Genomic DNA, 14,093 nt, shown 5'->3' on the forward strand with positions numbered 1-14,093 from the left:
CTGCTGATTGTGGGCTTGCAGACCCTCCCTCTCCTCCCATGAGGACCTCCTGGCATCTGTGACACATGAATGGGACCACTGACCGCCTGAATGTCCAAGAGGGGCTTTTATCTCTGGGATGACTCTGTGTTATGTTTCAAAAGCGAGTCGCTGACCACGGAGAATCATTGCATTAACTGAGCCTTTTCTGCTTGAGGCTCAGGACTCTAGACCAGGTGAGCACGAGCCCGGCTGGGGTCAGGGAGGACACGTCCACCTCATGGTTGCTGCGAAGCCCAGATCTCTGCTGTCTTCCCTCCAATTTCCCACGGTGCCTCCTGCCTGGTTCCAGGTCTCGGGAAGCATGAAGCCCGGTGTCTGAGACGCAGCATCCTCCACACACAGGATCCACGTCGCAGCCAGCCGGCATGAACCTGCTCAGAAAAGCTGTGATAAAGGAGAACACGCCTCTAGCTTGCTGTGTGTTTTTGCAACACTTACCTAACCTCTCTGGTCCTCCGTTTCCTTAACAAAGAAGAGAAACCCATCCAAAGGGCAGGAGTGAGGATGCAGTGAAGCCAGAGGAGACTCACGGAGGTTGCAGTCGTTAAGTTCTGTACATGATGAAGGAGGTGCTTCTGTTTTTTTCATGGGTTTGGCACTCAGCCTCCTCCAGCCCACACGAGACACACGTGCCTAGACAGAGCACACACCGTGCCAGGCAGCACTCAGATAACAGCCAGGGCTGGAGCCCAGTCCACAGCAGCTCTCAGGTGGTGGCCTTTGAGGAAGAGGAAGCCGCAGCCCACCGAGATGGGTCCATGAGGCCCCCATGCCAAGCCCCTCCCTCCCACCACGACCAGGCATCGGGATTCAGATGGCCCGGTCCTGCCTCCGTCTCAGGCTGAGCACGCGGGCTGCTGCCAGGAAGGCCGCCCCAGTGAGCAGCTCGGCGATGAAGCTGATCCAGCCCAGGGCCAGGGACCAGCCGAAGCGGATGTCCACCTGGTCCAGCAGGGCCTTCTCCTCCAGGAGGAACAGCGCCTCCCGGAAGGCGGCGGCTGAATACGCGATGTAGACGCCGATGCCCACGAGGGTCACCAAGGCTGAAGGGGTTGCAAAGGAGAGCAGATCAGACCCCCATCCCCGGGCAGTGCCCCTCCTTCCCACTGCTGGTCCCTCTGCCCAGTGTGCTCCCTCCTCCCTTCCCCTCCCTTCCTGCCACTGGTAACTCCTGCCCATCCCCGCATCTCAGCTCCTGGCGATTCCCGGCCCCCCCACCCTGAGCCAGTCAAACCCACCGAGGGGTTTCACAGCATCACATGGCCCTCCATCACTGCCCAGGTCAGAATTTGTTTGTGAAGCGACTTAACTAATGCCTGTCTGCCCCAATGTGAGCTCCAGAGGGTCCACCCTGGACGCCCAGCACCCAGAACAGCACCCTGCACACGGCAGTGCTCCACACATACGTTATTAGAACGCACTGTCCAGTCCCATAGCCACTGGCCCCACATGGCTCTTTAAACTTTTATTAATTTAAATGAACATCTCAGCTCCACGTTGGCACCTGCCACACACCAAGTGCTCGTTGCCTGTTTCGTGGCAAATTAGAGAATTTCTTCATCAGGAGAGCTCCCCTGGAAGGTGCTGTTTGGGGAATTAGTCACTGGGCAAACTATTAATGCCAGTATTAATAATAATAGCAGGTGGGTGGAGGGGATCGGAGCCTCACCGTATTCTCACCTCCAGGCATTACTTTTCTTTATTTCCCTCCATGGATTCTGCGTGTGTGTGTCATTACTGTTCTTGTTCTTTTTTAAGGTCCATTTCAAATGCACCAGAAGCAGAGAGGCCATAAAACAACCAGCTGTGAGTTTGGTTTTAATCAATCAAAGCAACGCCTGTCAGGATGGCAGGTGCACATGAAAGACTGAGGGTGGCCAGAGTGAGGGTCTCCCTCCAGCCCATGGCCCTAACGCTGACGCTCTCACAGCACGCTTCTGTGCAATAACCAAAGCGATTCCCAGAATCTGCTCTCACCCCTATGCTTCTCTCTTGGGAACACAGACCCAGGGACCCTGGGTGGGGAGCTACTGATCCCTTCCAGCTAGGAGATCACAGGAGGGGGAAGCAAGCCCCAGAAGCGATGGGACCCCCCCCCCAACCCTTCCCTTCTGGGGGATCGGGCACAGCCCCTCCTGGAACCCGGGCCCCTTGCAGGGTGGGCACCTACCTCCAAAGAGGAAGAGGGTCCCCGTGAGCAGGAGAAGGAGGGAGGCTCGCAGGAGGAAGCTCAGAAACCCTGTCATCCCCCCAAAAACCATCAGGATGAGGCTGAGGGGCAGCAGAATCACAAACGTCCCATGCATGGCTTAGGGGAGACAGGAGGACAGCAGGTTACTAACATCCTTCTGTTAATCAACAGACATTCACTGAGCACCTCCTGTGAGCCAGCACCCAAACGCTGGGGGAAAAAATCAACACCACTGCTGCTTATAATGATGATGATAGGGCTTCCCTGGTGGCGCAGTGGTTGAGAGTCCGCCTGCCGATGCAGGGGACGCGGGTTCGTGCCCCGGTCCGGGAAGATCCCACATGCCGCGGAGCGGCTGGGCCCGTGAGCCACGGCCGCTGAGCCCGCGCGTCCAGAGCCTGTGCTCCGCAACGGGAGAGGCCACAACAGTGAGAGGCCCGCGTACCGCAAAAAATAATAATGATGATGATGATGATAATAATATTAATAGCAACAGTTATCGAGGCTCAGCTATGCCAGACTTTGTGCTGCACGAGTATCGGCTCAAGTAATTCTCACACACCCTGCGAGGGCCGTATTGTTCTTGTTCACTCGCTTCCTCACTCAGCACGTGTGTGTTGAGTGCATGCTTTGTGCCAGGCTCTGTCCCCGGCACAGCGGATTCAGCGGCAAATCCACCAGGACTCCTGCCCTCGTCGGGCTGTGTGGATTCAAGCAAGTGAACAAATAAGTGACAAAGGTGAGAGGTGGTGACAAACTCCTGGGGCGGGGCGTGAATAAAGCAGAGGAGGGGCCGGAGCAGTGCACTGAAGCGACATTGGAGCAAAGACCTAAAGGAGGCGAGGGAGGCAGCTGCGCAAAAGGAAGGGGCGGAAGGGAGGGGCCGCAGGGAGGGGCGGGGGCGGAGTCTGAGATGGGAGGGCGTGTGCCCGGTGCGGATGAGGCCGGCGAAAGCCGGCGAGGGCAGCGGGGAGTCAGGGAGGGGAAGGCAGTGGAGGAGGAACGCAGAGTTAACAGCAGCTCACGTGGGGCTCCTGAGCCATCGGGAAGATTTTGATCTTCTCTCTGAATGAGATGGAGGCCACCGGACAGTTTGGGGCGGAAGAAACTAGAATTTAACTTCAGTTTCTAAAGGTCGCTCTGGCCACTATATTGAGAGTGGACAGCAGAGGGCGTAGTGGGTTGAAAGGCGGCTCCCAAGTTCCCATCCAGCAGGAACCTGTGAATGTGACCTCATTAGGGACAAGAGTCGTTGCCCATGTAACGAAGTCCAGGGTCTGCAGATGAGCTCATCCCGGGTTAGACCCAATGACTTTCTTTCTTTATTTATTTATTTATTTATTTAAACATCTTTATTGGAGTATAATTGCTTTACAATGGTGTGTTAGTTTCTGCTGTATAACAGAGTGAATCAGCTATACGTATACATATATCCCCATATCTCTTCCCTCTTGCATCTCCCTCCTTCCCACCCTCCCTATCCCACCTCTCCAGGTGGTCACAAAGCACCGAGCTGATCTCCCTGTGCTATGCGGCTGCTTCCCACTAGCTATCAGTTTTACATTTGGTAGTGTATATGTGTCCATGCCACTCTCTCACTTCGTTCCAGCTTACCCTTCCCCTCCCCGTGTCCTCAAGTCCATTCTGTATGTCTGTGTCTTTATTCCTGTTCTGCCCCTAGGTTCTTCAGAACCTTTTTTGGTTTTTTTTAGATTCCATATATATGTGTTAGCATACGGTACTTGTTTTTCTCTTTCTGACTTACTTCACTCTGTATGACAGTCTCTAGGTCCAACTACCTCACTATAAATAACTCAATTTTATTTCTTTTTATGGCTGAATAATATTCCATTGTATATATGTGCCACATCTCCTTTATCCATTCATCTGTCGATTGTCACTTAGGTTGCTTCCATGTCCTGGCTATTGTAAACAGAGCTGCAATGAACATTTTGGTACATGACTCTTTTTTGAATTTTGGTTTTCTCAGGGTATATGCCCAGTAGTGGGATTGCTGGGTCATATGGTAGTTCTATTTTTAGTTTATTAAGGAACCTCCATACTGTTCTCCACAGTGGCTGTATCAATTTACATTCCCACCAACAGTGCAGGAGGGTTCCCTTTTCTCCACACCCTCTCCAGCATTTGTTGTTTGTAGATTTTTTGATGATGGCCCTTCTGACCAGTGTGAGGTGATATACCTCATTGTAGTTTTGATTTGCATTTCTCTAATATTAGTGATGTTGAGCATCCTTTCATGTCTCTGTTGGCAATCTGTGTATCTTCTTTGACTTTAGAAGAGAAAGGGGAGAAAACAGGAGAAGATGAGGTGAAAACAGAGACGGAGATCGGAGTGACGCTTCTACAAGCCAAGGACCACCCAGGATGGACGGCAGCCCCTAGAAGCCAGGAGTGAGGCCTGGAATGGATTCTCCCCCAGAACCTCCAGAAGGACCAATCCTGCTGACACCTTGATTTTGGACTTCTGACCTCCAGAACTTGAGAGAATAAATTCCTGTTGTTTTAAGCCACCAAGCTTGCGGTAACTTCTCAGCTGGCCAAGGAAACAGTACAGGGACCAAGCTGGAAGCAGGAAGACCATTGGGTGGCTACTGCAATAACCCCGGACCCGGATGGAAGCAGTGGGGTGGTGAGAAGTGGTCAGGTCCCAGGTATATTTTGAAGGTAAAACAAGCAACCACTTTGATGAGAGTAGGAGAAAAAGAGAGGGGCAAGGTGACACTGAGATTTAGGGCTTGAGCCACGGGATGGATGAGTTGCCATCTGCCAAGATGGGAAAGATGGGGGAGGCAGAGTGGGCTGCGGTGGATACCAGGATTTGTCAAGGGTGAGATGCCTGCTGGACTCCAAGCAGAGATGCCACAGGCAGTGGTTTACAGTAGAGCAGAGTTCAGTGGGAGATCTGGGTGGGTGTCGATATGATACCATTATCATGAAGGTTGGAACAGAGAGCAGACTTAGAGTGGGACCCAACTCAGCCAGGGTGTTTGAGAAAATCTCACAGGGGCTGAGCTGCAGCTAAGACGTGAAGGAATGCGGCTTCACCAGAGGACGGAGGCAATAGTCAACAAGTGTGTATCCAGCACCTGCCAGGTTCCAGGGCTCAGCAGGGAGCAAAGCCAGCAAGGATGCAGGAGTTCACATCCTTCCCAGCCACTAGAAGCATCCTCTGCTGGAGAAGACAGGTGGGGGGGATGAGCAGGAGAGAAGAGGGGGCGGCCAGAGAAAGAACGACTCAGAAAAGTGCCACCAGCATCCATCCCCCCTCCTCTGACCTCAAATTGCATGTCTTTTGTGAGTCACTTAATCCTCAGAACCCCATTTTCACATCCATGAAATGGAGGTCATAATGTGCAGCTCATGGTATTATCATAAGAACAATGTGTGTGGAGAAAATGGAGAGTTCCATAGAGCAAGTATTAAATAAACCATAACCCTGCCAACAATAAAGATGATGAAGATAATCATTCAGTCGGACTTCCACTGTGATCAAATCACTTTGTCTTCAAGACCCTAAATGCCACCAGCCTTGGCAAGTCGAGGAAACAAAGCTGATTTCCTTTCCGGGGCTGTCACACGATAAAATGTGATTGCAGGGGGCGGGACCTGTAGTCCTTCCTCCTTCCCTCCTTCCTTCCCTCCCTACCTCCCTCCCTCCCTCCCTCCCTCCCTTCCTTCCTTCTTTCTTTCCTTTCTTTCTTAAAGAAAAACTTTGGGAAAGGAAGCACAACAGCTGGTTTGAAAACCTGGTTCTGTAAGCTCTGTCTCCTGCATGGCATTGCCTCCAGATGATGGCTGAGAAATGAAATCATTTCTCATTTAGAAATTAATGAGGTTTCCCGGAGCTGGTTTGCCCCAGCAGTCCCATGTGTGAGGTCCCCAGACAACGCTGCTGCTGAGTTCGCGTCCATGTTCAATTAAATGTCCGTGCAAGAACAGGACAACCCCTGGGAAAGCTGTAAGATCTCCTGCTGACATTTGGTTTAGTATAATATTTTTTTTTGGTATGTGCCTTGGTATTTTTTATTTTCTGATTTTCAGGACTGCTGTCTGGGGACATAAATATTGATTCTGAGTTATGTTCTACTTGGAAATGTCCCCACCTCCAGTCACCTCTCACTCAGAAACAAACATCTGTGGGCCCCGTAGAGCCTGGGGATGCTGCAGGGGACAAGGTCTCTGCCCTCATGGAGACCACAGTCCAGTACAGGAGACAGACTAGCAGGAAATAAAGGGGATAATTACAGACCGAGTGTCACAAAGGACATGAGTGTGATGATGCAGAAAAACAGGGTGGGCGGTGAGGGGGAGTGCACTTCTATAGATGAGATAGTTTTAATTTCCTAGAGCTGACATAACAAATTACTACAAACTAGGTGTCTTAATAGCAGGAGGAATTTATTCTCTCACGGTTCTGGAGGCCCTAAGTCCAAAATCAAGGTGTCAGCAGGACCACACTCCCTTCAGAGACTCCAGGGGAGAATGCTTCCTTGCCTCTTCCAGCTTCTGGCAGTTGCTGGCAATCCTTGGCATTCCTTGGTTTGTGGCAGCATCCCTCTGTCCACCTTCATCTTCCTATGACCTTCTTTTCTCTCCTCTGTGATTCTTTTTTTTTTACCAGGACACTCGTCACAGGATTTAGGTTAATCCACAATGATCTCATCTCCAGAGCCTTAACTCAGTTACACCTGCGAAGCTACTTTTCCCAAATGAGGTTCCATTCACAGGTACCGAGGGTTAGCATGTGGACACATCTTTTGAGGAGGTGATACCTTTCAATCCACTACAGTGTTTACAGTAGGAGCTCAAGACGTGAGAGCTAAGATTACCGTCTAGAGTTAATAATACTAATAATGTTGGAGATCAGGAAGATAACTAACATGCAGCCCCGTCCTCAAGGAAGCTATGTTCTGATGACAATAGGCTCGAAAATTTACAAAAATTATAAAAATCCACTTCCTTACCAGGCATAATAGGACTGAATATCTCTGAGCATTTCTTGGAGTCTCCGAGTCATATTGACAAGGTTTGAAAATAAAGATAGTGACACTTTCCCCTTTGGGAAATGGTTCCTGAGGCTTCCTTCTTTCTCCAGAGCTTTTGATGTTTCTGGAGAATAATACTTCTGTGCTCTCTTTAAGAGAAGGACTGTTACTTTGCTAACCACCCCGGGGCTTCCTGACCTCGCAAGCATTCTGTAAGGCTGCTTTTCCCATCGAGCTATTCTTTGAACAGTGCAATAATGGATCATTCACACAGTTATCCTTGGCGTGAACGACTTGGCATTTTTCTGGGTTTGCTTTTCCTTTGCAACAAAGCACTTCTGAGTCGAAAAGATCTCTTGCACCTGGGTACGTATTTGCTCTTGATGGGAGAAAATGACCTGTCAACATTATTAGTGTTATTAATTCTAAATGGTAATCTTAGTTCTCACGTGTTGAGTTCCTACTGTAGGCAGTGGAGGATAGCAGAACTCTGAACCCAAGAAACAGGCTAGGAACTTTTCCCCTGGTCTGCCGTGGCCTCCGGTCTTGGCACACTCACGTTATACTGGAATCACCCTCGGTGTAGCATCATTCTAAAAGAATAGAAACTGCCTGGGTTCAAATCCCAGATCAACCAGTTACCGTGCAAACTTTGGTAACTTACCTAACCTCTCTGTGCCTCGGTTTCCTCATTTGAAAAGTGAGGAGTATAATAACAGTACCTGCCTCATGGGTCTGCTGTGAAGATTAAATGGGTTAAACACGTAAAGACCTCAGGACAGGGTCTGGCACACAGCACCTGTTCTGTAATCATTGACTGTTATTTTTATTGCCCTTCAACCACTCCACTGAAAGTGGTCCCCACCTCCTTTTATTACATGCCCCTGTTTTATTTCCTTTGTTACACCTACTACTATTTGAAGCCATTTTATGTTAATTTATTCACTGGTCCATGTGTTTATTATCTGTCTCCTGCACTAGACACTAAGCCTATGTGGCAAGGACCCCACCTGTCTCATCCTGTTTTACCCCCGGAACTAAGCAAAGGCATTTGCAATGATCAGCTCCATTTTACAGATGAGAAGCCTGAGGTTCAGGGAGACAATATGACTTAGAGCAGAAGGAGGAGACAACAACTGACCTCCTGCTTTGGGTGATACCCTACGCTGGATGCTTTCCTTCCGTGATCTCATTTCATCTCAAAACAGCCCAGTTATTTTCTTAATTTATTATTTTATTGAAGTATAGTTGAATTACAATGTTGTGTTAACTGCTGCTGTACAGCAGAGTGACTCAGTTATACATATATATACATTCTTTCATATACTTTTCCATCCACAGGATATTGAATATAGTTCCCTGTGCTATACAGTGGGACCTTGCTGTTTATTAAAACAGCCCATTTATGGAAGCAGGTGACTGGCCAGAGGTCACACAGCTGGGAGGAAGGAGGGCCCTTATCTATGATGTGGCTGACCCCACCCCCCACATCTTGCTGGGAGAGGCACATGACTCAGCTCAGCCAATCAGCACATTCCTTCCCTTCAGCCACACTGACTGGCTCAGACCTGGGCACATGATCCAATCTAGTCCAGTCAGAGACCTACCTGGAGGTTTTGCAGAATGACTGGGCAACAGTCTCCTTCTGCTTAGGTTGCTGATTCTGGAGAGGATTTAGTTGAAAGCAGAACCCAAACAGAAGCAAAGCCCAGAGAGGAGAAAAAGAAATTGAGTTTAGCTCTGGATCCCAGGGGGCTTGAGCTTTTCAGTTTCGTGGACCAGGAATTCCTTTTCTGTTTCAACTAGCTTGATTTGAGTTTCCGTCACTTACCATCAAAAGACTCCTGGCTGATACAGCTAGCCTGGTTGGTTCTAGACTGTGGCTCTTTTATGTAAACTGTGCTGAATTTGAAGACCTCCCCGCCGCCGCCACCAAAACAAATTCCATTCACTAGCCAGGGAACGAAACCCATGACATCCCCAGAGCTAATCAGGAAGATAAAACATCCAAGCAAGGTGGATTTTTATTGGGTACTGAAGTAGGCTACCTGCTTGGATTTTCTTGGAGGGAAAACCAATGGTTCTTCCCATACACCCCCACGGGGATTTGTCTAGGAGGCTGACTCACAGAACACGCTGCTTGTCACCTGGCCTCTCTCCTCTATGGGCTCTGCATAAAGGGAGTGAGACGTCTTCATATAATAAAAGAACTTGGACAACATTCAAAACTCTTTGTGGGGATAAAGAGATTCTGTGAAAAAGCTCTCTCTGGGGGTGATTTGCAGTGAGCACGAGGTCTGAAGCGGCAGCCTCCTCTCTGTGATGATACAATGGTAGTAAGAGCGGCTAACACTTATGGCGGACTTAAAGGAGCCAGACACTGCATGAGGCTCTTTAAATACACTCTCCCACTTCATCCTTGAATTAGCCTTATGAGGAGACATGACAATTATCTTCATTTTGCCCATGGGGGAACTGAGGCTCGGAGAGGTAAGGAATTTGCCCAAGGCCACGTGCCTAGTTGGTGGTGAAGCAGGGGGTTAGACCTAGGGCCAAGGGAACAGATGAACAGACTGTGGATGTGAGTTTTGCCTGTTTCTCAAAACCCTGCACAACACACGGTTGGTTCATTATCAAGTTTCATGAAGAGGCCAGACCAGTGGTGACTGTGGTTAGCCATCCAGTTTACTCACTGATGTGATAAGCAGGCTGAATGCCAGCACCCAGCCCAACAAAGAGCCATAGATGTGACTGCATCTAAAGGAGGCTGAGGGGACTTCCCTGGTGGTGCAGTGGTTAAGAATCTGCCTGCCAATGCAGGGGACACGGGTTAGAGCCCTGGTCCGGGAAGATCCCACATGCCGCGGAGCAACTAAACCCGTGCACCACAACTACTGAGCCTGTGCGCCACAACTGCTGAGCCCGTATGCCGCAACTACTGAAGCCCTCGTGCCTAGAGCCCATGCTCCACAACAAGAGAAGCCACCACAACGAGAAGCCCACGCACCACAGCGAAGAGTAGCCCCCGCTCGCCGCAACTAGAGAAAGCCCGTGCGCAGCAACGAAGACCCGACACTGCCAAAAATAAATAAAATAATAATACTAATAAATAAAAAAAGCTGCACAGGAACAATTTTAAAGTCCAAAGAGACACCAACTTTGTTTTAAGGCTGTAGTAGCTTGATACACCATCTCCTTGCTACCTTCTCCAGCCTTCTCTGTGGACCACAGCAGTACATTCAGAAGCCTGTTAGCCAACACAGGAGCTTTTGAACAGGAATTCTTGATTATTCTTGAAATGCTCTGAGAACACCCAAAGTTCCTCCTAGCACAGCTTGGGGCTAAGGAAAGAGTTCGTGAGACCACTTCCTTTCCTCCACCCCCCTCATATTCCAAGGATCTAGGGGATATCTCCTTCAATGGAACGTCATTCAGTGGTGTGCTGGAGCTGCATTATATCACAGAGTCAGCTGTTAAGTTTTCAGCAGTATGAGGAGCCAGTTGACATCATGTTGACAGCCTGAAACTGACCACAGTGGGAATATTTACACCACAGAGATTGGCAAATGCCACAAATCAAGACTCTCCCCTCCCGCAGACAGCCAATTGTTAAATATTTTCCAGTCCACCACTGGACTTTAGAGAAACAGTCTGGTTCATTCATATACTCATTCAGTCATTCAACAAATTTGGATTGAGTTCTACCTCTAAATAATAGAGTTTGCATTCACTCTCATGCCTGCTCAGCAAACCTTGGCTCATGGGCTACTCTATACCAGGCTCTGTGCTAAACACAGGGAATCCAGCAGTGGCAAGAAAGACGTGGTCCCTGCCCTCATGGAGTTCAGGGTCGAAAAAAATGCCACACAACCTGTAGCACGAGTAGGAGCTGACCAAGTCAAGCTGGAAGGATGGGAGCAGGGAGACTCCAATTGGAGGCAATGGCATGTGCAAAGTTCCTGTGGCAGGAGGAAACTTAGCACCCATCCAGGAACTGGACCAAGGCCAGCATAGCCGGAGAGGAAAGAGCAAAGGAGAGAGTGGAGTTGGAGAGGGACCCTGGCAGCCCTTGTGGGCCATGCTAGGGACTTGTCTTCATTCTAAGAGTCACATCCCCAAGCCTCACTCAATAAGTCTATCAAAAGCTGCGTATACTTTTCAAGGTCTATGGAACTCAGTCCTCATTTCCTCATCATGTCCTTTCTGTGGTACCTCTCTGGGCCTCAGTTTCCTCTTTGGAAAAATAAAAATTAAGACAGAGATGACAAAGAACTTCATAGGGAGGCTGTGGAGATGAAATGAGGACACAGATGGAGAGCGTTCAGCTCCATGTCTGGCCAGCTGCGAGCCTCAGTGACTCGAACTATGACTTTGACTTCCCTCCTTCCTCCACTGTTTATTCAGCCCGTTTGCTTTCTCAAATTCTATCCTCCCACCTTTCCAGAGTTCCAATCACCGCACCAGGCACTGGGAAATCAGCCAGGAACAACAGACACATGGTCCCTGGCGAAAGGGAGCCGTCCTCTGCCTCCTGGTTGTCTCTCTTGAATCATTCAACAAATATTTACTGCATCCCTGCTACTGCCAAGCGCTTGTTCTCAACACCGAGGATGCAGAGAAGGCTGACAAGGGGTTGTGACAGTCAGCTCCCCGGGCTGGTTTAGGTGTCGCTTCGGGCTCCCAGCCACCCTCCCTCGTGCTGCTTGTCACTCTGAAATGTAACTGCGCACTTCCACCTCGGTCTCACCAGCTAGTCTGTGCGCCCCCTGAGCGCCTGGCCTGGGCCTTCGGCAGCAGCACGGTGCCTGGCGCACAGAAAGCCTTCAGCCAACGTTTGTTGAATGAATGCTCAACCACACGTTACGGGTGGAGCAAGTGGACCCCGCCGGGAGAGTTCCCCTCTCCCGCCGGTGCCAGAGGCCGCCCCGACCGCCCTCTCCAACGCAGCGCCAACGCCCCCCACCCCACCTCGCCTGCTGTTTGGACAAAAGCTCCCAAACTGGTGTCCAGCCCCGGGTCCTCCCCCATCCCACCCTCCCCGGACTCACTGAGAAGTTGTCGGCTCGAGTCGCTGAAGGTCACGTTCTCCTGCCAGAAGGGGTTCATCAGCGGCGCGCACGGGCTCTGGACTGGATGGGGCAGAGGACTCGGTGGGCGGGGGCCCCGGGGTTCGGACCCCGGACCGAGGCTTCGCCCCGGCGCCTCTCGGAACTGCGAAGGCAGCCCCAGAAGCCCTGCCCACCTGCCCTTCCGACCCCAGATACCGCGTTTCGCGCCCCGGGGCTTGCGGGGCGGATGCGCTCCAAGCAACAAGTCCCGGGCGAGCCCGGCGCCGCGCAGGGGCGGCGGTGGCGGCCACCGCCCCGGCTACCCGGGTACATCCTTACCCCGGCAGGTCCGCCAGAGGCCGGAGTGCGAGCTCAGAGGTTCGAGCTGGCTGCGGTTGGAGCCCCCTGCCGGGTCCCGCGCCCCCGGGCCGCTCCGCTGCAGCCGCTCTGTGTCAATGATGTACCAGAAGTCCGTGCCGATGGCGGCCGCCAGGAGCACAAAGCTGAGCGCCCCGCTCAGCGCTGCCGCGCCGGCCAGCGCTCCCAGGTGCACCCGCATCGCCGAGCCGGGACCCCACGCGCCGCCCGCAGCCCCCCGCGCCGCCTCCCGCGTCCCTGAGCTCGGAGCCGGAAAGCCGGCCTCCAGACCTCGAGCCGTCCCTCCGCCCCTGGCTCCGCCCCTCAGCCCCTCACCCGCGCCCTGGGACCTGCCCCGGCTCCTCCCTCAGGCCCCATATCCGCCAAACCCCACCTCAGTCAACACTCGCAGCCCTAGCGCAGCCCCTCACCCCCACTCCTCACTTTCCCCCGACCCTTCTCCCTCCTACCCGCTCCCGCGCTCTCCACGAACCCCCAGACGTTCCCCACTACGCCCTGCCTCTGCCTTTCCTCCCCAGGCCCGGCTCCTCTCCTCGCACCACCGACTCAACTTCCCACTTCCCGCCCGGTGTGCCAGGAGTCTTCCCTCCGCCGCCCTTCCCACCGCTCGCTCCTCTGCTCACAGCGTCCAGGTGCCCAGCACAGTGAGAAAGGCTGGGTGGGGTGGGGCAGGGAGGGCGGCCTTCCCGCAAACTGGGGGAGTAAGAAGGACGGGCAGCGGCTGTCGGGTTTGCAGGTAATCTTCAATAGCCTCTCCCTCCAGCTTCAACCACCCTTCCTCCAAAATCCACCTTCAGTTGATTTTTCTAGGCTGCCTACAGAGGAAAAAGACAGATCAGGGTTTTTTTTATAAAAGCTCTTTAACAGATTACCAGCAAGGTCCTACTGTATAGCACAGGGAACTCTGCTCAATATTCTGTAATAACCTAAATGGGGAAAGAATTTGAAAAAGAATAGACACATGTATATGTATAATCGAATCACTTTGCTGTGCACCTGAAACTAACACAACATTGTAAATCAACTATTGCCCAATATAAATTTTTTTTTTAAATTTTAAGTTCTTTAAAGCAATGGGCCACGTCTTCTGAGTCCATCATCTCTACCACCAAAGTCTTCATCACCATCACTGCCACCACCATCACCACCACCACCATCACCACCAGCACCACCAGCACCAGCACCACCACCATCACCAGCACCACCACCATCACCACCACCACCACCACCACCACCACCACCATCACCACCACCACCATCACCACCACCACCACCACCACCACCACCATCACCACCACCACCAGCACCACCACCATCACCACCACCACCACCACCACCACCATCACCACCACCACCATTCTTTTCTTTTATCATCACCATCCTCTTCTTTATCATCACCATCACCCTTATCAATTCCACCACCTTTTT

General features: G+C 51.5%; 1 protein-coding gene across 2 annotated transcripts; it reads right to left on the minus strand.

Moving 5' to 3' along the window:
- Positions 1-852: 852 nt before the first annotated feature.
- On the minus strand, positions 853-12,846 carry TMEM114 (transmembrane protein 114). 2 transcript variants are annotated; one of them, XM_007469926.1, is made up of 4 exons: positions 12,627-12,846; positions 12,288-12,368; positions 2,213-2,350; positions 853-1,085 (listed from the first exon to the last, which is right to left on the minus strand). In XM_007469926.1, the coding sequence occupies exons 1-4, from the start codon at positions 12,844-12,846 to the stop codon at positions 853-855; spliced, it is 672 nt and encodes a 223-aa protein (XP_007469988.1). The 2 variants fall into 2 exon arrangements, with proteins under 2 accessions (XP_007469988.1, XP_007469989.1); XM_007469927.1 differs by lacking the exon at positions 2,213-2,350.
- Between the last annotated feature and the right edge of the window lie 1,247 nt (positions 12,847-14,093).

This window comes from Lipotes vexillifer, unplaced genomic scaffold (assembly GCF_000442215.2).
Source record: "Lipotes vexillifer unplaced genomic scaffold, Lipotes_vexillifer_v1.1 scaffold1120, whole genome shotgun sequence".
NCBI classification, from domain to species: Eukaryota; Metazoa; Chordata; class Mammalia; order Artiodactyla; family Lipotidae; genus Lipotes; species Lipotes vexillifer.